At 46.4% G+C, this 23,186-nt stretch overlaps 1 protein-coding gene across 1 annotated transcript in view; it reads left to right on the top strand.

Moving 5' to 3' along the window:
* The window catches only part of LOC102384135 (arf-GAP with SH3 domain, ANK repeat and PH domain-containing protein 1-like), a 97,815-nt gene that overhangs the window by 24,385 nt on the left and 50,244 nt on the right, over positions 1-23,186 (top strand). The window contains exons 4-13 of the mRNA XM_025215716.1: positions 338-412; positions 9,365-9,414; positions 9,533-9,662; positions 11,679-11,764; positions 13,673-13,748; positions 16,241-16,327; positions 19,271-19,371; positions 20,863-20,932; positions 22,100-22,187; positions 23,145-23,181. Of these exons, the coding sequence (XP_025071501.1) occupies positions 338-412; positions 9,365-9,414; positions 9,533-9,662; positions 11,679-11,764; positions 13,673-13,748; positions 16,241-16,327; positions 19,271-19,371; positions 20,863-20,932; positions 22,100-22,187; positions 23,145-23,181 (800 nt within the window). The remainder of the gene's footprint in view (positions 1-337; positions 413-9,364; positions 9,415-9,532; positions 9,663-11,678; positions 11,765-13,672; positions 13,749-16,240; positions 16,328-19,270; positions 19,372-20,862; positions 20,933-22,099; positions 22,188-23,144; positions 23,182-23,186) is intronic.

Genomic DNA, 23,186 nt, shown 5'->3' with positions numbered 1-23,186 from the left:
CAGGGTCAGGGGCATAAGGAAAAGATGAATAGGAAAAGAATGCATAAGAAAAGTTCTTTGCCCGGGAGCATGCACAGTAGGGACGGGGAGATGTAGAAAGTTCTAATGCAAGTACAACAACCTGGGGGAACTGTGTCAACAGGGAGCAGGGAACAATGGGATCCAGACCAACATGTCTGCCATTGCTTAGTTTGAGAGCGCTGTCCAGGATCTTTAGGCTGCAGGACAGCCTGCCTCTCCTGCAGGCTGCATGCAGGGCCAGCACCTTGGCAAGGCTGTGCTCAGGCAGTACTAGCCACATGTGTGTTCTCTCTCCCCCCCTCCCTTTTCTTTTCAGTTGCAGAGCTTGTCTCACAACATTAACTTTCCCTTGGATTCGCTGGTAAAAGGAGACTTAAAAGAAGTTAAAGGGGTGAGTAGATGCATCGAAGGATTAATGGCCATGTGTCTTGTGAGCAGGGAAATGCATGGTGAAGTGGGACTGCAGCCCTGAAGGGTGGTTTTATGAATCCCTGTGGACCTCTCCTGTTTCATGGCTGTCAAGAATCATCAGGGACACATGACCAAAGAGCATTTGTTAGCTACCTGGCCCAGCTTGCTTTCCAGAACCCTAACTTCTCCTGATACCTGAGCCCCTTTCTCTAAGCCCTCATCGTACTACCTTTGCCTGTTCTGCTTCAGTCACTGTGATCTGGGCTAAGTCAATTGCCCTCCTCCTCTCCCTTCTCTCTTATCTTCACATCACTAACACCATTTACAGACTGGAGCTCCATTGCTTGGAACAAGAGATGTTTAGCAGAGTTTACTGAGACATCAGGGAGACAAGAGAAACGGTTTAACCCCCAGTTATTTCAGAGCTTGTTATTTTGCCTTGTGTACTGCCTTGCGGCAACTCTCCATCTCTCATATGACCCTATGGTTCTCAGCAAAACTTGCTTCATGTGCCTCACCATGGCAACCCTGTGGCTTATTATCAGTAGTGCTCCCTTCCTCTTTGTGAGCTCTCTCAGGGCACCCAAAGTCAGCCAAGCCCACAGTAATCTCTGAGCAATGCTCTCTAGGGTGAACATACTGTGTGTATCCATGCTGGGTGGGCGTGTTGGTATATTTCTGCATGAATCTGTACATGCACATGTCTGTATGATGTCATGTTTGCATGCTGCATGGAGATTACAAGGCAAAAAGGATTATGCAGTATGATCCCCAGCATAACTCAGATCAGAACGTTTTCCTGCATTAATTCCTATTCAGATACCTTTTTAAAAGCTATGTTTTAAAAGTCTGTTTTAAGTATTTGATTAGGTATTTCTAGGGATGGCAAATTCACTTAGCTCTTGGTAAATCTGCATGTGTGTGCATGAGTACATACATGGACATCTAAGTATGTTTTCACAGAAAAGTAGCCTGGGTAGGACCTCTTGTTTAACCCCTCACTGAAGGCAGGATCATTCCTATCTAAATCACCCTAGACAAATGTTTGTTCAACATCTGTCCATAGCCTTAATTGCAGTGTATAAGTGTCTTCATAAGGATAAAATACTGGCTCTTTAATCTAACAGAGAAGAACATATTAAAAACTGAGGGTTGGAAGCCGAAGCCAAACAAATTAAAGTTAGGAATAAGACACAAATTTTGAATTGTGCTGGTGACTAACTACTGGAACAATTGCCAGGGGAAAGAGGGGATCTTCCTTATATTTCTTGAAGAGTGGATCTTCCTCATATTTCTTGATGTCTTCAGATCTTCACTGGATGCCTTTTTGCAAAATAGGATTTTCAAACACAAAGGCTTGAGTCAAACAGAATCTTTGGAGTTTGGAACAAGGGTAACTAAGTGAAATGCTCTGGACTGTGCTGTGCATCAGTTTATCTAATGGTTCCTTTTGGGGCGTAAATTTTATGAATCTGTAAAAATTACATTTATGTGCGCTGGTCTATGGATGTATCTAATGTATATACATTAGATATGTCTAATGCATGTTTGCCAATTTATATTTGCATATATGCATTGTGTGTGTGTATTTAAGTCTGCAGCGCTCTGTGCTTATATATATTGGGGCGTATGCCTATTTATGAGTGTTTATGGGGGTGTGTGTGTGTGTGTGTGTGTGTGTGTGTGTGTGTTTGTTTAGGGTTACCATATTTCCAGGTGCGTGGGGGGGGGGGGCGGGGGGAATATGATTGGCTGGGGGCGGGAAGTGACATGCTGGTGCCCTACCTCTGCCCATTCTGTTGCCTCTCACTGACAAGCCCCAGCCCTGCTCCTGCCTCTCACTCCTGACCCACTAACCCCAGCCCTGCCAGTGTATGTCACTCCCAAAAAGCAGTACCCTGCCCCCACTCCATGCTGGTGCCCCTCACTCCTGACATGCACCCCTCTGGTGCTGCCAGTGCCCCACACACCCAACCCACAGTCACCCCCTCCTGTGCCTCTTACTCCCGAACCGTAGTCCCCTGCCCCTCAGCTCTGCTGGTGCCCCTCACTCCTGACCCACAGCCCCTGCCCCCCCAGCCCTGCTGGTGCCCCTCACTCCTGACCTGCAGTCCCTGCCCCCCAGCTCTGCCAGTGCACCCTCAGTCCTGACCTGCAGCCCAGTGGTAACGTGTATGGGGTGCACAGGGGTATATGTGCACCCTCTGAGAGCACTCGTGCACCCCCTGACAGCCAGCGTTCCCCGCTTAGGCGACGGGCATGGGGGCAGGCAGGAGTGCTGGTGCCCCCCCGAGAGCACCGGCTGGTGAATGGGGGCACCAGGAGAAGTGCCCCTGGCATTTCCGGGCGCACCCCTGGCACTTTTGGGTATACCTCTGGCACTTCTGGGTCAGTGTGTTTGTCTGTGGGGGATCCCCCCACCCAACCGGTTGCTGACTGGCCACTGTGGGGACAAGTGCCCCCCCGGCCCCAACTCAGGAGGCACCAGTCCCCCATGCTGCAGCCGCCCGCCCCCCCAGCTCTGCCAGTGCCCCTCGTTCCTGCCCTCTGTGCTCCCTGTTGCCTCTGATCGCCCTCCCCCTGCTCCCACCAGTAGAGCAAAGGAAAATCAAGAACTCAGCTCCTGATTGCAATACGTGCCATGCTAAGTATTCTTGAAACTGTAGTTCTACCTATCGGCGGCCATGTTGAAAACAGATGTGGGGAGGAAATCCCAGACATTTGGCTTGCATTTAAAGAAACCCGCCCGGACGCAGCACGGAGGGCCAAAAAAGAGGACATGTCTGGGAAAACCTGGACGTATGGTAACCCTGTATGTACAGTCACACCCTTAATGTATGTATGGCTATGTGCATATATCTCTTCTGTGGTGTCTTAGTGGTTAACCTTGTTATAAATTGTGTGGGACCATGATGCCTATGCTTTGTTGATAAATCAGAATGAAGGCCTAACCAACAATCCATGCATCTTAGGCACTTAAATACACAAAAAGACCACAGAAAAACACAATTTTGGATAATGTGCTACAGTTCCAAACTACATAAGGCAGAAACAAGACTGAGAAATATAACCAAAATAGAGCACTGTCTGTCACAAAAATATAATTATTCTGGCAATAAGATATTTCTTGATTTTATTGGTATCACTCCTCAACTGTACAGTGCAAGAAAATCTATGGTGCTGGTTTTTATAGTTCAGTAGCATCAGATACCTAAATCTTTCATTGGTTTTTGTTCAAAGGCAATTTTTAAGCAGTCTTAATTTGTTGAAAATTATTTCTCTCAATAGAATTCTAGAAAAGTAGGGCTGGAAGGGACCTCACAAAGTCATCTAGTCCAGGCTCCTGGTCAAGGCAGGATTGTCCCTGACTACACCATCCCAGCCAAATGCCTGTCCAACCTGTTCTTGAAAATATTCAAGAATGGAGATTCCACAATTTCTCTAGGTAACCTATTCAAATACTTGACCACCCTCATAGTTAGAAAAGTCCTCCTCAGAATGCTAGGAAACAGGAGGGGTGAATTATTATATAGAGATGAATAAACTCAAAAGCTAAACATTGACAGAAACATAAAGGAACTGTCAGAGACTGAAAGGAAGAAAAGAAAAGAACACAAGACTTCTGTGGACATCAATTTGGGTTATGGTAGCACTGTTGACAGAAGATAAATATCTGTCTTTATGTATGTTTTAAGGCATTGACTATATCATTAAATGTTAAATCTGTTGCTTAATAAATTGGATTCATTAATAAAGTTAAAAAATCAGAAATCTCATCCTGTTCTCCAACCTAATTTTCCTTTGCTGCATCTGGAGGCCATTATTTCTAATCCTGTCCACTGCAACCACAGAGAAAAGCCCATAGTCACTCTCTAATCACCCTTCCAGTATTTGAAGACTATTATTAACCCCCCCCCCAATCTTCAATTCTCCAGATTAAATAATCCTAATTCTTTCAACCTTTGTTAATCAATTTTGTTTCCCTGGCATCTGTACTGGATTATTTCTAATCTGTCCACATCCTTCTTGAAGTATGGTGTCCAAGAGTGGACACAGTACTCCAGCTGAGGCCTCACCAGCACTGAATAAAGTGGAAGAATCACTTCCCTTGATTTGGAAGTAGTGCTTCTATTAATACAGCTCAATATGCCATTAGCCTTTTTGCAACAAAAGCACACTTTTGGCTCAAATTCAGTCTATGGTCTACTGTAACTCCCAGGTCTTTCTGTGTGGCACTATAATCATTCCTCAGTCTGTATTTGTTCAAGAAGTTATTTCATCCCAAGTGCAGGACTTTGTTCTTGTCCTTGTTGACTCTCATCTGATTGACTGTGGACCATTTTTTCAGTCTGTTTGGGTCACTGGATCCTAGCCCTGCTTTTCAGGATGTCTACAACTCCACCCAACTTGGTGTCATTTACAAATTTGCTAAGCGTGCACTTAATCCCATCATCTAAATCATTAATGGAGATGATGAGCAATAGGAGTCCTAAGTCAGATCTCTGGGGAATTTCACTTGATATCTCCTCCCAACTAGACATCAAGCCATTCATGTCAAGTCATTGAGCATGGTGATCCAACTAGTTATGCATCCACCTTACAGTACTTTAGTCTACTTCCTTATCTGGTTAAAAAGAATGGCATGAGAGACAGTGTCAAAAGTCCCCCATCCACAGAGTCTGTCATCTTATTTTAGAAGGAAATCAGGTTGGTCAGGCATGACTTGTTCTTGGTGGATCCATAATCATTCCAGGTATCAAGTTTAGGTAGCCCAGTCTGTAGTTTCCCATATCCTTCTTCTTTCCTTTCTTAAAGCTAGGCACTATTTTTGCCCTTTTCAAGTCATCTTGGACTTCGCCTGACCTCTGTGACTTCTTGAAGAGGATAGCAAAAGACTCTGAAATTACTTCAGCCAATTCCTTCAGTACCCTCAGCAGCTCATCCAGCCCTGCCAACTTGAAAGCATCTAGCTACTCTAAGTAGTGCCTAACCTGTTCTTCTACTACCCTAGTTTGTCTCCTTCCCTATCTTTGTTGCCAACTGTACTTGCCATCTGGTAGCTGGCCCTGTTTGTAAAGACTGAAGCAAAAGTATTAAATACTTCAGTCTTCATTTGCATAATCTGTAACTAGATTGCCTTCTGTGTTCCATAAGAAACCTATGGTTTCTAATATCTTTGTTTACTCCTGACATATTTGTAGAATCCCTTTTTATTGCCTTTTATGTCCCTTGCCAGTTGCATCTCAAATCATGCCTCAGCCTTTCTAATTTTCTCCCTGCATAGCCATGCATTTTTCTTATGGCCAAGTTTCCACATTTTATAGGATTCCTTTTTTGAGTTGTAGCTCTTTGAAGTGATTGCTTTCTAGCCAGGCTGGTCTCATGCTGTACTGCTCATTCTTCCATTGCATCGGGATAGTTCATTCCTGTGCCTTTTAAAAGGGCCTCCTTAAAGTACAGTTACCTCTCCTGGCCTCCTTTTCTCCTCAGACTCACCTCTCCAGGGATCCTACCCACCAATTCCCAGAGTTTGTTAAAATCTGCTTTTCTGAAGTCCAGCATCCTTATTCTACTACTTTTCTTCCTTCTTTCCCTTACAGTCTTGAACTCTATCATATTGGCTGTCAGCTTCTGCCTTCACATTCTCAATAAATTCTTCCATGTGGGAGCAGCAAGTCAAGAAGAGCTTCCCCCTTGTTATCTCTGCCATCTGTATCAAAAAGTTATCCCCAACACACTCCATGATTTTGCTGGACTGCTTCTGTACTGCTGTGATTCCTACCTCCTCCCCTTGGTTTGGCAGATGCCCATCATGACATACTTCCTGCTGTATTCCCCTCTGGCCTTCACCCAGAAGCTTTCAACAGGCCTGCCTTCCACTTTGTATTGCACGTCAGAACACATGTACATTGCCTTTATACAGCGCCTCCTTTTTTCTGCTGTTTCCTGAACAAGCTATACCTATCCATGACCATATTTCATTTGTGTAGACTATCCCACCACATCTCCATAATGCGAATTGCATCATAATTCTGTGATTTTATTAAGACTTCCATTTCTTCTTGTTTGTTCTCCATACTTCCTGCATTAATATATAAACATTTCAGGTATTTAACTGATTGTCCTATTTTTGCCCTGAAAATATTGCTAAGGTTTCTGGTATTGCTTCCCTCTACTAAGTTTTTATCCAAGTCCTCTAGCTCTTTACTTATCTATGGGTGTTTGTCTCTATTCCTTGGTAAACCTACTTTATGGATGTTTGTCTCTATTCCTTGGTAAACCTACTTTAAAGCCTTCTTCACTAGGTTAGCAAGCCTATCTGTGAAGACATTCCTCCTTCTTTTCATTACATGGCCCCCCTATCTTCATAGCAGTCCATCTTCTTGAACACCACCCATAGTCAAAGAAACCAAAGCCCTCTGGTAACACCATCTATGCAGCTACATGTTGATTTCCAGGATGCATCCGCTCTTAGCTGGGCCTTTACCCTTGACTAGAAGGATCAGTGAAAACACCACTGGGGCCCCAAACCCCTCCAGCCTTGCATCCAGAGCCATGTAATCACTTTTGATTTGCTCAAGGTTGCCCCTGGCAGTGTCAGTAGTGACCACATGGATGGGCAGTGTGGGATAGTAGTCAGAGACCTTGGTGAGTCTTGGCAACCTTATCTATGGGTGTTTGTCTCTATTCCTTGGTAAACCTAGCAAGCCTATCTGTGAAGACATTCCTCCTTCTTTTCATTACATGGACCCCCATATCTTCATAGCAGTCCATCTTCTTCAGTCCAGAGTCGTGGTGGATGGGTTGGTTTCGACCTGGAAGGGTGTGGGCAGTGGGGTCCCGCAGGGCTCGGTCCTTGGACCGATACTCTTTAATGTCTTCATCAGCGACTTGGACAAGGGAGTGAAATGTACTCTGTCCAAGTTTGCGGATGACACAAAGCTATGGGGAGAAGTGGACACGCCGGAGGGCAGGGAACAGCTGCAAGCAGACCTGGACAGCTTGGACAAGTGGGCAGAAAACAACAGAATGCAGTTCAACAAGGAGAAATGCGAAGTGCTGCACCTAGGGAGGAAAAATGTCCAGCACACCTACTGCCTAGGAAATGACCTGCTGGGTGGCACGGAAGTGGAAAGGGATCTTGGAGTCCTAGTGGACTCCAAGATGAACATGAGTCGGCAGTGTGACGAAGCCATCAAAAAAGCTAATGGCACTTTATCGTGCATCAGCAGATGCATGACGAATAGATCCAAAGAGGTGATACTTCCCCTCTATCGGGCGCTGGTCAGACCGCAGTTGGAGTACTGCATGCAATTCTGGGCCCCGCACTTCAAGAGGGATGCGGATAACCTGGAGAGGGTCCAGAGAAGGGCCACTCGTATGGTTAAGGGCCTACAGACCAAGCCCTACGAGGAGAGACTAGAGAACCTGGACCTTTTCAGCCTCCGCAAGAGAAGGTTGAGAGGCGACCTTGTGGCTGCCTATAAGTTCATCACCGGGGCACAGAAGGGAATTGGTGAGGGTGTATTCACCAAGGCGCCCCTGGGCTTTACAAGAAATAATGGCCACAAGCTAGCAGAGAGCAGATTTAGATTGGACATTAGGAAGAACTTCTTCACAGTTAGAGTGGCCAAGGTCTGGAACGGGCTCCCAAGGGAGGTGGTGCTCACCCCTACCCTGGGGGTCTTCAAGAGGAGGTTGGATATGCGTCTAGCTGGGGTTATCTAGACCCAGCACTCTTTCCTGCCTATGCAGGGGGTTGGACTCGATGATCTATAGAGGTCCCTTCCAACCCTAACATCTTTGAATCTATGAACCTTTCTGTGATGTTTTTAATGTGGGCTCCTGGTAGACAGCAGATCTCCCGAGCCAAAAGGTCAGGTCAGAAAATGGATGCCTCAGTGCTCTGAAGGAGGGAGTCACCAACTACTACCACTTGTCGGTTCCATTTGACAGCCGTGGTCTTGATCCTACTCTTCAGGGTTGCATGGCTTCTCCCCCCCTGCCATTACAGTGGGCTTTTTCTCATCCAGGAGTGATCACATCTCTCTTCTGCTGCTGCAGCTGCTGTCCCCAGCTGATCTAGGTACACCCCAGAGCCACTCCTGCCTCACTCCATCCTTGGGCTATGGCTATGTGGGGAGCTGGGTTTGGCAGGGGACAGCAGTGGCTATGTGCAGGTTACTCCTTTCAGTGGCTGCTCCCTTCCTGCCTCTCTGCAGATGTCCCCAGTCAGCCAGGAGCAGGCACTGAAAGCCAAAAATTGCATACCGATGCTGCGAATCGGTATGCAATCAGTCCCAGGCTGATGCAGGCATAGGGGGAATCCCAGAGCTACTTTTGGCCCACTCCTGCCCCTTGCTGCAGGGTGCAGCTGTCCAGGAAGCCAGCCTCAACTAGGGACAGTGGCTGTACGTGCAGCTTCCTTCTTTCAGCCCCTGCTCCTGGCCAGTGGGAGACACCAAGGGGGAAGGGAGCAGGCTGGGTGGTAATGGTTGGGTATTCTTATTTTTGTTTACACTGTTGTTTGAACAATATTTTATTTAGGGGACCATCATCTTAGTTATGTAGATTCTCCAAGCCCAGGTGGCGAGTGCAGCAGCTTTCACTCCAGCAGCATGGAGAGATAGTGTTACTGTAAAGTACTCTCCTGTCCTATGCACAGCATCCAAAGACTGGGCATTCTGAGTTGGAACATTGAATACTTCTTCTGAGGTTGTCACTATCTGTGATACATGCATATTATGCTGATGCAGCTTCTGGGTGGTAGTAGCACTATAACAGACAGACAAGAGTGCACGTGCATGTCCTCTCAGGCAGGAGAGCAGCCTGGGCTGCTTGTGCAGGAAGCTCCTGCATACTGGGGTGAGGAATAGGCGACATCTTGCTTTGGGACAATTGCCAATTAACTGATCTGTCTTTCTCTTATTAGGACTTCAGAAAACCTTTTGAGAAAGCATGGAAAGACTATGAGACCAAGCTGTAAGTTGACCTTTTCCTTCATCCCTGCAGCCTCTTCTGGGGGCACTTATTTTGAACTGATTCTAGTAAAGAATATTTGGATGGAGGCATATGGATATCTTTCTTCCCTTTATTTGAGCGTTAAGATCGAGAAGGAGAAGCGGGAGCTGGCCAAGCAATATGGGATGGTGCGCAACGAGGTGATGGGAGGGGAGATCGCTGAGGAGATGGAGAAGGAGCGCAGGATGTTCCAGCTAAACATGTGTGAGGTACAGAGCTGGGAGGGGACAGCAGCAACATAGTCACAGAAGCCTAGAAAACTGTTCTCCTCTCTCAGAAAACACTTCTTAGCTACTGTGAGGTTGCACAGTACAAAAGGTGGCTGCAAAGAAGCCACTGCAGGAAGCCAAATGACCTTAATGCACTGCTCTAGCTTTTTAAAAGGTGTAATGTAAGATTTAGGTTTGAACTCCCTTAGACTGAAGAGGGCATTTAACCCAAGTCTCCTACTTCTGGGCGAGTACAATAAAAGTACAACCACTGGCACTGTTTAAAAGAAAACAGTGAATCCTAGTCACTTATTTGAATAACTAGATGAAAGCACCTACACTTTGGAAAAGAACCTGGGCGTAGAACACTGAGATCATGGGGGCATTTGTCTGCAGCCTGATGCCTGTGCCTAAGGTGCAGAAAGGACAGAAATTCAGACGTGTCCTGCTGTCCTTGGTGTTTCCTATTGGCTAGGACTAGGAAGTTCCCTGATTTGTTGTGTGGGTTTTTTTGGCTCACTCTGAGACACCTCAGAGTGAACCAGATGTGTACTGCATAGGGAGCCTTCATTCCTAACTGAATTTAGGATTCCATTCTGAGGTCCAGTTGCATAAAAGTTAGGCATGACAGTACCTAAATGGTAGGCACCTTAGGCCTTGATTGTTCCTACCCCAAAGTTGCCTATTCAGTGTCAAAGACAAGTGTCACTTCCCATTGCCACAGGCAGAGGTATGTCACAAATCACTGCATGCAGCTCTATGAATGACACTTGGTAGCAAGTGCATAAAATGAAGCCACATAATCCCTGTTACCTTGACATCTTGTCACCAGCCGGTGTTCTCCTTTTCCTGAAATGACCAGAAAATTTGCGAGTCACACAAATAATTGTGAAGTGGCAGTAGACCATGGCCCCAGGATTCTTCGTTTCTGTTTGCGCTTCTGAAAATAAGATTATAGTGTAGAGTTTGCAGATGATATGGGCAAGTGTAACGACAGCTCTTGAGATTATTTTTGCGGATTGCATCCGTGACTGCTGGAGGCTGACCTGTTACCATGTGACCTAAAGAGCCAGCTCTCTTAGCATACATATAGTAACAGTCATAATCCTTTATACATCAGTTAACTATTAGAGGATAAGAGGAACACTGATTGTGTGAGATGTACAAGGGTCTGATTTGACATGATTTTTCTGAAAAGCTGCATGGCCAAGTACATATGTCTTCAGACTTGCCGTATTGGAGACCTGGGTTTTATTCCTGGCTCAGCATCAAGTAACCTTGTACCAGATTTGTTATGTTATCTGTTCAAGTGATGAATGTACATGAAATCATACTTCATAATACAAGGGTTTAGACGGGCACAGAAGTATTAATAGCAGTTGGTGAAAGATGCAGAAAAAAGGGCTCAATCCTATTCCACTTTACATGTCTAAATAGTATGTGTGTAGCTACAGTTTTTGAAACTTAGGCACAGTTTGCAAATCAGCATTGCCTGTGTTAAGGTACTAAGTATGCTCAGCAGGGCTGGGCTTTGCCAGGCAGCTATGCAGGGAAACAGAATTACTCAGCTACATGCTTAAGACTGGACAAGTTTTCAAATTTTACTTCTCCCCCACTTACTTCTGGCCAGTATGTACACAGGGTAATTCCATTTCTCCACAATGCAAAATAGAATCCTAAACTCTGTGCAAGTACCCCAAGCTACAGTTACGTGGCTATGTATGTGCCACTGCGGTATGTAAAGTGAATTGTATTTAGCTTATTAGCTCTGAGCTTAGCAGGTCAGGGCAGCTTCCACTTCTGCTACAGAGCAGTGTGCTGGGCAAGCTTTATCTGCCCCCTTGGTCTGCTTCCCATGAAGCATACCACTGTTTATGTCAAGGCAAGACCACAGTAGAAGGGGATGCAGTCACATTAATTGGAACATATGTCAACAGGGGGATGATGAGCAAGCAATGTATAAAAAGTATGGAACTCTTCTAAATGCAAATTAAGTCCTTCTCTTTTTATCTTCAGTATCTAATCAAGGTGAATGAGATTAAAACCAAGAAAGGAGTCGACTTGCTGCAAAACTACATCAAACATTGTAATTCACAGTTCAAGTAAGAGCAGTTAGTGATCTTTAGCCCCTCTCCTTCTCCTTGCCAGCTCCCCAGTTTTCCTAAGGAGAACATAGGTATTGATTTAGTTTGCAGTGAACACATCTACTGTAGTCATTAGTCATACTGTTTTAGTATGGTGACATATAGGTTTCCCTAGCTTTATGCTGTACATGTGTTCCTGGAAAACAGTTTATAACTCGAATTCGCATAAAGGGAACTCACTTTACAATGTAACAAATAGGGATACGTTCCAAGACCTTGAGCGTACTGACCCCCAGACCCATTTCTACCACTTTTACAAGACAATTTTGATACTTATCAACAGCAGACAGTACACACAAGCACAGGGCACTATCATAATGGGGATGGCAACTACAGAAACACGTGTCACAGACAACAAGCAAGGAGCACAGATACATACAGGAGACTATATTTTGGTGTGTGTCACTCCCACAATGCACTGCACAAAGCAACTGACTATGGGCTTCCACCACACCGATCACATAAAAGTGAATTTACTTTGTTACTTTACTAACGAATTTTTGGTATAAAAAGGGTCATTGCATAAGAGCGAATTCGCGTGTACAGAACCTGCATAAAGCAAGGGAAATCTGTACTCAGCTTCCTCTGCCCTTGAAGATGGTAAAGACTCTGAGGTGTTTTCCTGCAAATTACATGGATTTGTATTTGCTTAGGGTGCTGTCACAGGTTACCTTTAAACCATTCTAATGTTAATGTTTTAGAACTGTTTCAGAGCAGTTGCAGGTTAAGGCTTAATGCTGTCTCTGACCTGCACCACTGAGACTTGCCACTAGAGAGCCTGGTGAGCACAGACATGGCCAGGAACCTAGACTCCTACTCTTCTGGAAGTGGAGCCCTGGGGGTCAAGTGCAGTGACAGCATGGATCCCTAGGAAACTTGCCTCCCTGGGTTCTATGCTCTTGCCATGCTCAGCGCTAGGTAGCCTTTTCCTCTCCCTCCCCCCTGGAATATGGGAGACTGGGGAGGGAAGCCACAGCTCCACCCCGTCTCTCCCAAATTCTTCTGGCTAAGGGAGAGCTGCCCAGTTGTGGGGCAAAGGCTTAGCCCCTTGACAGGAGAGGTTTGTGCCTGGCCCCCGGCCTAGGGACCTAAATTGGATCTTCTGGGGTCCTTGGAACCAGCAGCATGTTGCTTCGTGGACTAGGTTCATACCCACTAGCGGGGTGGGGAGTAGGTGTAGGTTTGGGGCCAATACCACCCCTTAGGCAGTAGAGCTTGGGAGGCTGGAAAGATTTTTCAGGGATAAAGGGGCTGGGAACAGTATATCCGGGGATTTTGGATGACTGAAAATTGGTTGCTTTATATCCTTGGAGCACACTAACAGTAAGTCTAGCTCAACAAGATAGAACAGCTCAAAGATGACCCTTTTCCAGGTTAAACTTAAAGATGTTTAACTTTAAGAAGCTTAGAGGGGAGTTAGCACCTTTTGAAATGCTTTAAAGATTACCTGGCAGATAAGGTTCTTTGGATAGATGTGATACCTTTTATTAGATCAGCTAAGTACTTGGAAAACAACCAAAAGCATGGAAGATACAGAATTTTAAAGGTTACCTGTAACACTTCCTAAGGTGTCTTGGTACCAAAACAGTTGGTGCAACTTTCACCAGGAAAGTGATGAAACATACTCCTTAGGTTTAATTCTTACTAGTTAATAAGAACAAAATGTTTCCTCATTAACTTTGGGGAGCAAGACTGCTGGCACAACGGAATTAATAATGCAACTGCAAAGCAAAGACCGTAACTACCCCAGTGCACAAGGGTGGGCTGAGGTGTCTGAGTAGAGGAAAGTCTGGGTAGATTGCATGCCTCCCTATCAGTGATAGAAGTGTTAATTTGAACTGGTCCCTCCCTATCTTTTCCTGTCAGTTTTTTTCAGGAATGTTTAAGAACAACAGAGAAACTTAAGCAGTTTATCAAGAAGCTTACCCCCGAACTACAGAGTGTGAGTATGCACCATAACTTCATCGCATCAGAAACCAAGGCAAGATAGAGGCTTGGGCTTAAAAGGAAGGTCCACCTTCTAAGGTTTCTGTTGCCCCTAAAGAAATAGAGGTAGCATAAAAGCTAAGTGGAAAGTCCTCAAGGTTTGCAGGCTTAGATAAGCAAATACAGCTCATGTGAGGATTTAGGAATATTAATATATGTTTCATGGTACTAGAATCTTTTTTCTCCTTTTGATGAAAATTGTGATACTTACTATTTGGATGGAGCCTTGATTTTTAATGCTGAGACAAGATTAGCCATTATGATTAGAGGCTATTTCTGACTCCACTGTACATCACATTGATGGAGTACAAAGTACTGGACTGTGTCCCTTCTGTTTGCTTCATAAAGTCATAGAATAATTGAAAATAGGGATGGAAGGGACCTCAGGAAGTCATCTAGTCCAACCCCCTGCTCAAAGCATGACTGTCCCCAACTAGATCATTTCAGCCAGGGCTTTGTCAAGCCAGGCCTTAAAAGCCTCCAAGGATGAAGATTCCACCACCTCTCTGGGTAACCTGTCCCAGTGTTTCACCACCCTCCTAGTGAAAGAGTTTTTGCTAATATCCAACCTAAACCTCCCTTGCTGCAACTTGAGACCATTGTTCCTTGTTGAAGGTAGCTGAAGGCTGCTATCAAATCCTCCCTCAGTCATCTCTTCTGCAGACTAAATAAGCCCAATTCCCTCAGTCTCTCCTCATAAGTCGTGTGCCCCAGCCCCTGAACCATTTTTGTTCCTCTCTGCTGGACTCTCTCCAACTTGTCCACATCATTTTCTATAGAGGGGTGCCCAAAACTGGACACAGTACTCCAGATGTGGCCTCAGTGGTGCAGAATACAGTAGAATAATTACTTCCCTCGATCTGCCGGCAATGTTCCTACTAATGCAGCCCAGTATGCTGTTAGCCTTCTTGGCAACAAGGGCACACTGCTGACTTATATCCATCCTATTGTTCACTGTAACCCCCAGGTCCTTTTCTTCATCATCATCTCTCTTCTCTGCACCCTGCTTAGAAATATGAAGCTGCCAATTTATTTTAAATTTTGTTCTAAGCCTCAGTGTCTGATGTGGCCCTCAGCTTAATGGCTTGAAGTTGCAGAAAAATAAGTTTAGATCAGATATCAGGACAACATTATTCACTGTCAGAACAGTGAGTCAGTAGAATAGGCTGACTATGTTGTGAGATTTCCATCCTTGGAGGTTTTCAAGAAGAGGCTGGGTAATATTTGGGCAAGGATAATGCAGGAGTAGCTATGCTTGGAGTGCCTTGTAAAGAGAAACAGTTGGAAGCCCAGGAGTTCTTCTCCCTACCTCCCCATCCCCTTCACAGATCACTTGGGGATAAAGAGAAGGGATCTTCACCCTAGAACAGTTGGATATTGGAGAGGACCATGCTCAGCAACAGGAGAATGAAGTAGAGCTCCACAACTAGTTCAGTAATGAAGGAAGATTTAAAGTAGCTGGGATAAGTTCATGGAGGAGATACAGAAAAGGCAGTTCTGGCTGTCCAGTTACATGGTGTAATGTGTGAAATTATGCTTGCTGTCCCCAGGTCGTGAAACAGAATGGAAGTTGTTTAATATTCCCCATGTTGCTGTGCTCTGCTGGTTGCCACATGTGGCCAGGAAGGAATTTTTGGTTGATGCAAGTGTCAGGATTTTTTTGCCTTCCTCAGAGGCATTGGGTGTTTGTTCTAGCCAAGATTTAGGATTTTGACAGGGGTGTGCCAGTTCTTCTGCTGAGATGAAAACCTGGAGGTTCCTGGTTAGAGGGTCTTGCCTTTCTGCTCAGGATCAGACCCATTGCCACCTTTGGGATCAGGAAGAAATGTTATCCCTTGGTTAATTTTGTATGGAGTGTGGGAGTTTTTGTCTTTCTTTAGCAGGAGGCATGGCCCTTTACCTTGAATGCCTCCAGAGGCAGATTGAAAATAATTGTGGTTTTCTGACAAACTGAGCTTTTGGTCCATTAACTGTTAATTATTGAACCCTCTAAAAAGGTGACTGTAATGAGTGTCAAACTATAGGATGTTGTAATGATAATATTCCTTAGCAAATGAAACATTGATATAATGCCACTGAATTTTAAATGCCTTCCATAAATCCCTCTGCATCCTCCACTTCTCTTGAAAAAAAATCTGTGCATTGGGGTGATGCTACTTTTCCCCTCTCCTGCAGCTATTTCTTTGTGAGCATCTCTGGTGAAGATGGTCTTTGTTATGATAGTACATGCCACATACCATGGTGTTGCATGGGAGAGACCTCCCACTGACATGTTTTTTCATTAAGGGGTTTGATGTGACCTTTAGGAATGTGAAAATCTAAAGTGTGGGATTTAGTGTGGGAGTGAAATACCTGCCTCTCTGGAAGCAAATGAGTGGGATGCAGAGACAGATATAAATAGTAGTCCCCTCCTGTTTAACGGAAGCACTATGGTGTGATGTTTTTCAGATGAAGGTCAGGCAGGACAAGGAGAAGAAGCAGCTGTGCTCCCTTCGGGATCAGCTGAAAACAGCATTGCAGCTGGAACAGAAAGAGGTAAGAACCATGAAAGACATTTCCTTATTCCAGGAGCTGCCATAGAGACCCGAACAGTCACCTTCTTGTGGCCCATAGAAGTCCTATTCTGATGATTGAGGGTGGGTTGCGAAACACCAGTATCCAATCCAGACCCTTGTGTGTTGCACAGCACCTAATGTGGCCATCAAGGTACCTCAAGAATAGAGGACATTGCCCCCTAGCCTCCCAAGGCTGGGGGGGCATGGCAAGCTCCCGCAGGCGCCGGTAGTGGTGTCAGTGGCGGGGGCATGGTGGCGGTGAGCGGGGAGCTCCTGCAGGCAGACGTGGCGGTGTCAGCGGCAGGAGTGAGGGGTGCTGAGTGCTGAAAAATAGAGGCTATAAAGGTGTCCAGTAGAGGACAGAGGACCAAAAAACCAGACTGTCCTCTATAAAACCGGATGAATGGCCACCCTAACAGCACCTACTGGTCTGGTGCAGGGAAAAACACATGCAAAAGGCTGCAAGTTGGTCTCTCATGGTTTGCTCAACCCCACAGTTTTAGGGCACAGCCTAGCAGCACCTCCTTGTGGGATAGAGTTCCTGAGGCTTGATAACTAAGTGTACAGATGGAAATTACATTTGTTGTGCAATCAGCCCCTTGAAAGCTGCGGTGTGTTCTGATTGCATGACAAATTAACCCTTATTGCCTGAGGGTTCAAATGAAGACACTCCAAAGTGGACGACCTTCATTCATTTCTGTCTGCTCTGATGCGCCAGTCTACATCCCCCACACTCCAGTGTGGCTGGGGAAACCCCAGAATGGACCTCCCTCCCTTGCCTTCTTCCCCTCCCATCCTGGGTCAGCATTAGAGCTGGGGGGAAATGGGGTGAAGAGGCTGCAGAGACGGCAGCTTTACAGCCTCTTTAGATCCAGTCAAGGAAAGCTGCTTGTCCCAAAAGCCAATCCAGGGAGAGAGGCTGTGTCTCTGCAGCATCCCCACCCCATTTCCCTCCAGCTGTAATGCTGACCCAGGATGAGAGGGGAAGAAGGCAAGGGAGGGAGGTCCATTCTGGGGTTTCCCCAGCCACACTGGATGCTGCTGGGGTCTCCATGGAAACTGGCCACAGCAGTGCAAGCCTGGGCTGCTGGGAAATGGAGTCTGCTGCAGGTTGGACTTTGCCTGCCTCAGCTCTAGTTCTATCCACAGCCTTGCAGAGCACACTGAGAGCCCTGCTCTCATTTGGGGCAGTGGGTCAGATTTAGTGTGCATGGAAAAAGCTTGATTCCAAACTCCAGATGCTACTGCCTGTTTTCCCCAGTACAGAAAGAGAATAGAAACTGAAGGCCATATCCTCCCTGCATCTTCTGCTTTGCCATTGTGTGCTTTCCCCATTCCACAAGGGCCCCAGTTTGTGATGAGGCTCTTCTGCATCACTTGAGTAGCTTAAGATTGAGGTGTTGCTCTGGTCACCAGCCTTAGGCTTGCCACTTCACTGGCTTACATTGAGCAGCTGCCTCCTGCACAGCTTGGCTGGTGCCCTCCTCTCAGTCTCCAAGGAGACTGTGTAGAGCCAGTGGGCAGCAGCCTGGAGTTTCCAGAATCCCCAGGTTGAGCCGTGCTGTGTCATAGAGGGGAGATCCCGGACTGCAGTGTGCGCCAGGGACAAGGCAAGAGAGAGCTGCAGAATCCTATGGTACCATGATGTCATATGGGCTGTTGGAGGCTGTGAGAAGAAAAGAAGGGGAGGGGACACAGAGGGAGTTTGGGAATGGGGAGAAGAAACTTTCAACATTCATATGGTGAGGCCTCCACTATGCCCCCTTCCAACTGCCTAAGTCAGCCCCTCTCTCAGTTAGCAAAAGTTCCTGAATTTTTCCTCCCACCGCCCCACTCCTACCCCACACTGGCTGGTGCTTCTAGATCAGAGGTAGGTAAAATTTGACCCGCAAGCTGAATCCTGCCTGCCACCATGGATCTGGCCTATGGTGCTCTGCATGGGGCCAAGCCCGAGCCACTCCTGCCGGGGTGGCTTGTGCCATGTTCCAGCCTGCTTTCACTGGCCTGGACCCTGATCAGTGCATGCAGCTTCTCAGGGGTTGCTGTTTCCAGTGCTGCTGTGCTCCCCTCACCTCCAGCAGGAGCTGCCTGGCTGAAGCTTTCAGTGGCAGCTCATCCTCCCACTCCTGCCCCTGCTGTGCCACTCTGGGTGGGCAGGTATGGCAAAAGCTTTAGCCAGGTGGCTCCTGCTGGAGACAAAGGGAGCAGAGCATCTGGCATGCTACAGCTGCACCAGGAACAGCCCTAGCAGAAGCTGCACACTGGTCAGGGCTGGGGTTGAGGCTGGTTGGGCAGGCAGGCATGGGTAAGACCGTGGCACAGGCTGCCCTGGGTGGGGCTCAGCCCCATGTGGAGCACTGCAGGTGCTTGGGTGAGCTCTTCTGCATGTGCTCCCTGCCTCCCCCTCCCTCCCCTCACCCTCGGCTGGCTCCCTGGACCTAGTGCCCAGGCAGCTGAGCTTCCTTTCCCAAGTATAACACTAAGAATCTGGTTCTCTCTCCTCCTGAGGCCCTCTTTGCCACCTACTTCTCTGATGAAGCTGCTCAAGGTGGGGCCCGTTCCAATGGTGTTTGTGTTCCCCCACCTCATATCACAGAGGTTACTGACAACTATTTAGAAGGAATGACTTTCAGACACTTCTGCCCTAGTGGGGTCTGGCACCAGCGGGGATCTACCTGACCCTTATGTCCCATCTATGATATGTGGCAGTGCTGCTGAATTGACTGTTGCCATAGTGTGACTTGTGACAGCTGGCTTTTGTACTGGTCTGTCATGTGTGTGTTTACCACAGACTGTGTCATTGCCATATTTCATGCTTGTACAAAACCTTTCACAGAATGCTAGTCTGAAGAATTCTCTGTCAGGCCATTTTTTTTCTGGAGAGATGGATGTAGTCTTATGATCATCTCTTTCTGTTTGTTAGGATTCTGTGAGCAAGCAGCTAGGGTATAACATGCATCAACTACAAGGGAACAAGACATATGGTACTGAGAAATCAGGAAACCTCTTTAAGAAGAGCGACGGGTAAGTGTAGGAACCATTGGTCTTCACTGCAAAGCACAGAAGTTGTCCCTCTGCCCAGGCCACTGAGCTGACCTTGATACTACATCTCCATCAGGATGCATCTGTTTTGTCAGAAAGAAGCAGCACTTTTTGCACTAAGAAATACTGGGAGGAGCATAAACAAACAAATAGAAAATACCATGTAGGAGAGACTACAGACAGTCTCTGTGGGGATTAGGCTTAGGGTCAGCAGCATGGTCCAGATGATAAAGCCAAAGGAAGGGAATTGAGAGGTTTTTTTTCCCATTCTGTCACTGGCCAGCTGTGATACTTTCACATGCCTCCAGTTGCTCTCTGTAGATAAGATTCTTGTACTGAGCTCTTGTAAAGCACCTTGATGGGTTTGCAGATTCCAGCAGGGCTGAGAAATGGTGTATATGGACCTAGAAAACTTAAAACCCAATAGAAAATAATAACCTGGGATTCAGCCAGAAACCTGCACTAATACCTTTGTGGAAAATATTGGAAAGACAGAGATTCAATAGGAAAGAGAAAATGGGACATTGGAGAATGCAGATAAATCATCTCTTTCATTATGGGCCAGGGCTAGTTGTGCTCTCAGGGTTTCTTTAGAGAATATTTCCTCCAGTAGTCCTGCCTTAATCTTTCACCTCTCAGGTGTATAATCTGGTAACTTCACCACTCTCAGACATGGTCCTCAGCCTGCTGTACCCTGTAAACCAAATGTGATTGCCAAGCTGGTCTGGGTTTAATCAGTACCTGCAGTTTTTCCTTTCATGAACTGTGATCATATGATACTAAAAAGCCCTGAAACAAAGTAACGTTTAATCTTACTAGCAAGAACAAATCATTACACAAAAGAAAAGGCTTTATTTTGAAACAACAGACTGACACATGTCTGTTGTACCAGCAGTCTACTAATCACCCTCAACATGGGGACTCTGATAATGATTAGTCTGTCTTCCAGATGATGTAACATCTGCAAGCAGGTTTACCTCACTTCTGCAGTGTGATATAGTCTGGGGAAAGCTGGTCTGAGAAGCCCACCCCAGGGGTGGAAGTGGCAGAGTACAATGAATAGCCCTGGATGTTTGCTGTGAAACTCTTATAGCTAGAACTGAATGGGAGCTGAGTGGCCTGGAGTTAGCAGTCAGCTGTGCAGGTCTGGCATAGACATCCCTTAGGAAGATGTTTTATACATTGCACCCAATAAGGGGTTATGTTGGTTCTCCCCACAAATTGTTTATTATCAATAGCAACTGATCACATTCAGCTCAGCATAAGCCAAGAACTCCTTTTGCAAACCTCACCAGATTTAGTCATACCATTGCGCCAGAAGCATTAACAGTGGCCTTAGACCTGCTACCTCCCTCATCTCAACTCCTGCTGCCCTTAATGGTGTCAGTCAGTGCTTTAATTATTTTGGTAAGCTGGTCTGCCTGGTTGAGTTCAGGTTTCTTTTTAAATACAAAATTGTATGTTAATTTTCAGGCTGAGAAAGGTCTGGCAGAAGAGGAAGTGCACTGTCAGGAATGGCTATCTGACCATCTCTCACAGCACGGTAGGGATTGGTGCCTTTGTCACTTTCACCACATAGTGCATGGAGCAGTGGTTCTCAACCTTTTTAGCCTCAAGGTACCCTTCCATAACTTTTCTGAATTCCCTAGCACCCCAATTGGGAATAACCGAGCTAGAATCTAAATTCAGAAAGGATGTGGAGGTTGAGAAGCAGTACTTTAGCTGGTGCCAGACTAGGGTAGTGGAACAGAATCTGACCCTGTTATGTTATGCTCTTTTCACTGTCTGCTCCCTTCCCAACCCCCAGTCTGTACCTGAGAAGGCCAAGGCAGTCCCTGCCATGAGGCTGCTCCTGCAGGGTCTTACATGCCAGCAACTGCTCCATAGCCCCTCTGGTTGGCCCTGGGAGTATGGGAAGAGGAAGGCAGACAAGCCAAGCTGCAAAGTGTAGCTCTGTCCCCACATTCACCCACCCATCTGCTTGCTGACCCACAGCTGGGAGCATGGTGGCAGATGGCACAGAAGCTCTTGGAAGGCAGAGAAGTGGAGGGGAGGACAGCAATGGCAGTAATCCTCAAAGGATCATCTGCAAGCACTGCTGGGATTGCTGGGGCAGATGCAAGATGCCAGATGAGGGGATGAGAACAATTACTTCCTCAGGAGGTGGGCAGTATGGCACCCTTAAAAGGATCTTGTGGTACCCCAGGGTACTGCATCACCCCAGTTGAGAATCACTGGCAAGGAGAGAGGTAGTTAGATGTGTTATTCTATAAGGCGCCACACCGTGCCCTGCCTTCCAATAGTGCATAGAGAACCTGAGGAGCTGCTAGATTCTGGCCATGGGTTTGTGCAGGGTCAGAGCAGATGGTCAATACTTAGTTATCCACAGAGTCCAGTGGCTTCATTTGACCCTGCTGCAGTCTTTCTGTTGAAAGGCAAGTTGAAGGCAAGCACACAAGGTCCTTGCCTGACTTGAGTGCTTGCATGAAGCGGAGGCGCATCTAGACTTGAAAGGTTATTGCTGCCATTCCATCCATTATTATTAATGTAGGCAGCAGCAAGGGTAGAGTAATTGGGTTCCTGGGGAAGTTAGTGACTTGAGACCCTGGGGACTAACACCATGATCTCACCTGCATGAAAAGGACCTGCCATAAAGAGTACTTTCTGAGTAATGCTGCAAGTACTGAGGCTTCTTTCTTTCATCCATTAGCTGCACCGTTCACCAGCCAAACTAAATTTGCTCACTTGCCAAGTGAAGCCAAATTTGGATGACAGGAAGTGCTTTGATTTCATTTCACGTAAGTCCTGTCATTTAATTTGCGCTTCCTCAGGGAAAAGTGTAGAGAAGCAGGCAGCTTCTCAAGTCAAAGTGATCCTGCATCCCAGAGACAACTGCATGCTCAGAGGAACAACATGAATAAGCAGCAAGCTTCAGGGCAGAGGGCCTGCTTAAGTGGTGGTGGTGACATATTGTTTGACACTTCTAGGCCTGACCCAGGATATGGGGTAGGGTTGTTAGTTACTATTTTGAAGTATTATCCCAAACTACCTGACAAATGCAGAGCTGAGGCAGTGTGACAAAAGAAGAACTAAACACTGGAATTAGCAAGAAAGATACACACACTGAGTGTCTGTAAGGAATATGTAGCACTGCCTTAACGTGGGAAAGATGTAAAGGGAGGTGCAGTACAACTGCCATTATAAGAGCAGGAGTTTAGCCAGGAGCAGACAATATTTACTGGTATCATGCCAGTACTCAGAATCATTGCAAAACTTCCCGTCTCTTACACACTCCTAGGAAGGAACAATGCCAGGGATAGTTCTTGAAATGGACTGTGGTCTGAGGAACAATTAACAGAGCAGCTGAGGGTATCTCAACTAGGTGGCACTGCCACAGCCTCAGGCTACTGAGACCATGGGGCATACAGGCCAGAACAAACCTGCAGTCTTTATGCTCTCTTGCAGCTGGCTACTCCAAGGTCACACCACCATACCCTGGGCAGAAACAGAGTGAGACAGTCCTGGGAAGGGGGCAAGAGGTTGCAGACAGTGTATTAGCAGATGTGGTTTGCTTGCATGGGTTAATTTAGCAATGGATTAATTTAGCAATGTCCACTGTCTGCATCCTGCACACGACTGTCTTGGAAACACAGGGGGCCAGTTTTCGGCAGTACTTTAGTGCTCTTTATAAAAACCAAGCCCTTTCTCAGCTGGGTACTTTCAGTACTAAACATAAATGGTTTTGTGTGTCTCAGATAATCGCACGTACCACTTTTTGGCGGAGGATGAGCAGGAAT

This window comes from Alligator sinensis, unplaced genomic scaffold (genome assembly GCF_000455745.1).
Source record: "Alligator sinensis unplaced genomic scaffold, ASM45574v1 scaffold705_1, whole genome shotgun sequence".
Lineage (NCBI taxonomy): Eukaryota > Metazoa > Chordata > Crocodylia > Alligatoridae > Alligator > Alligator sinensis.
The sequence above is the reverse complement of the archived record's forward strand: the minus strand, read 5'-3'. Positions and strand labels throughout refer to the sequence as shown.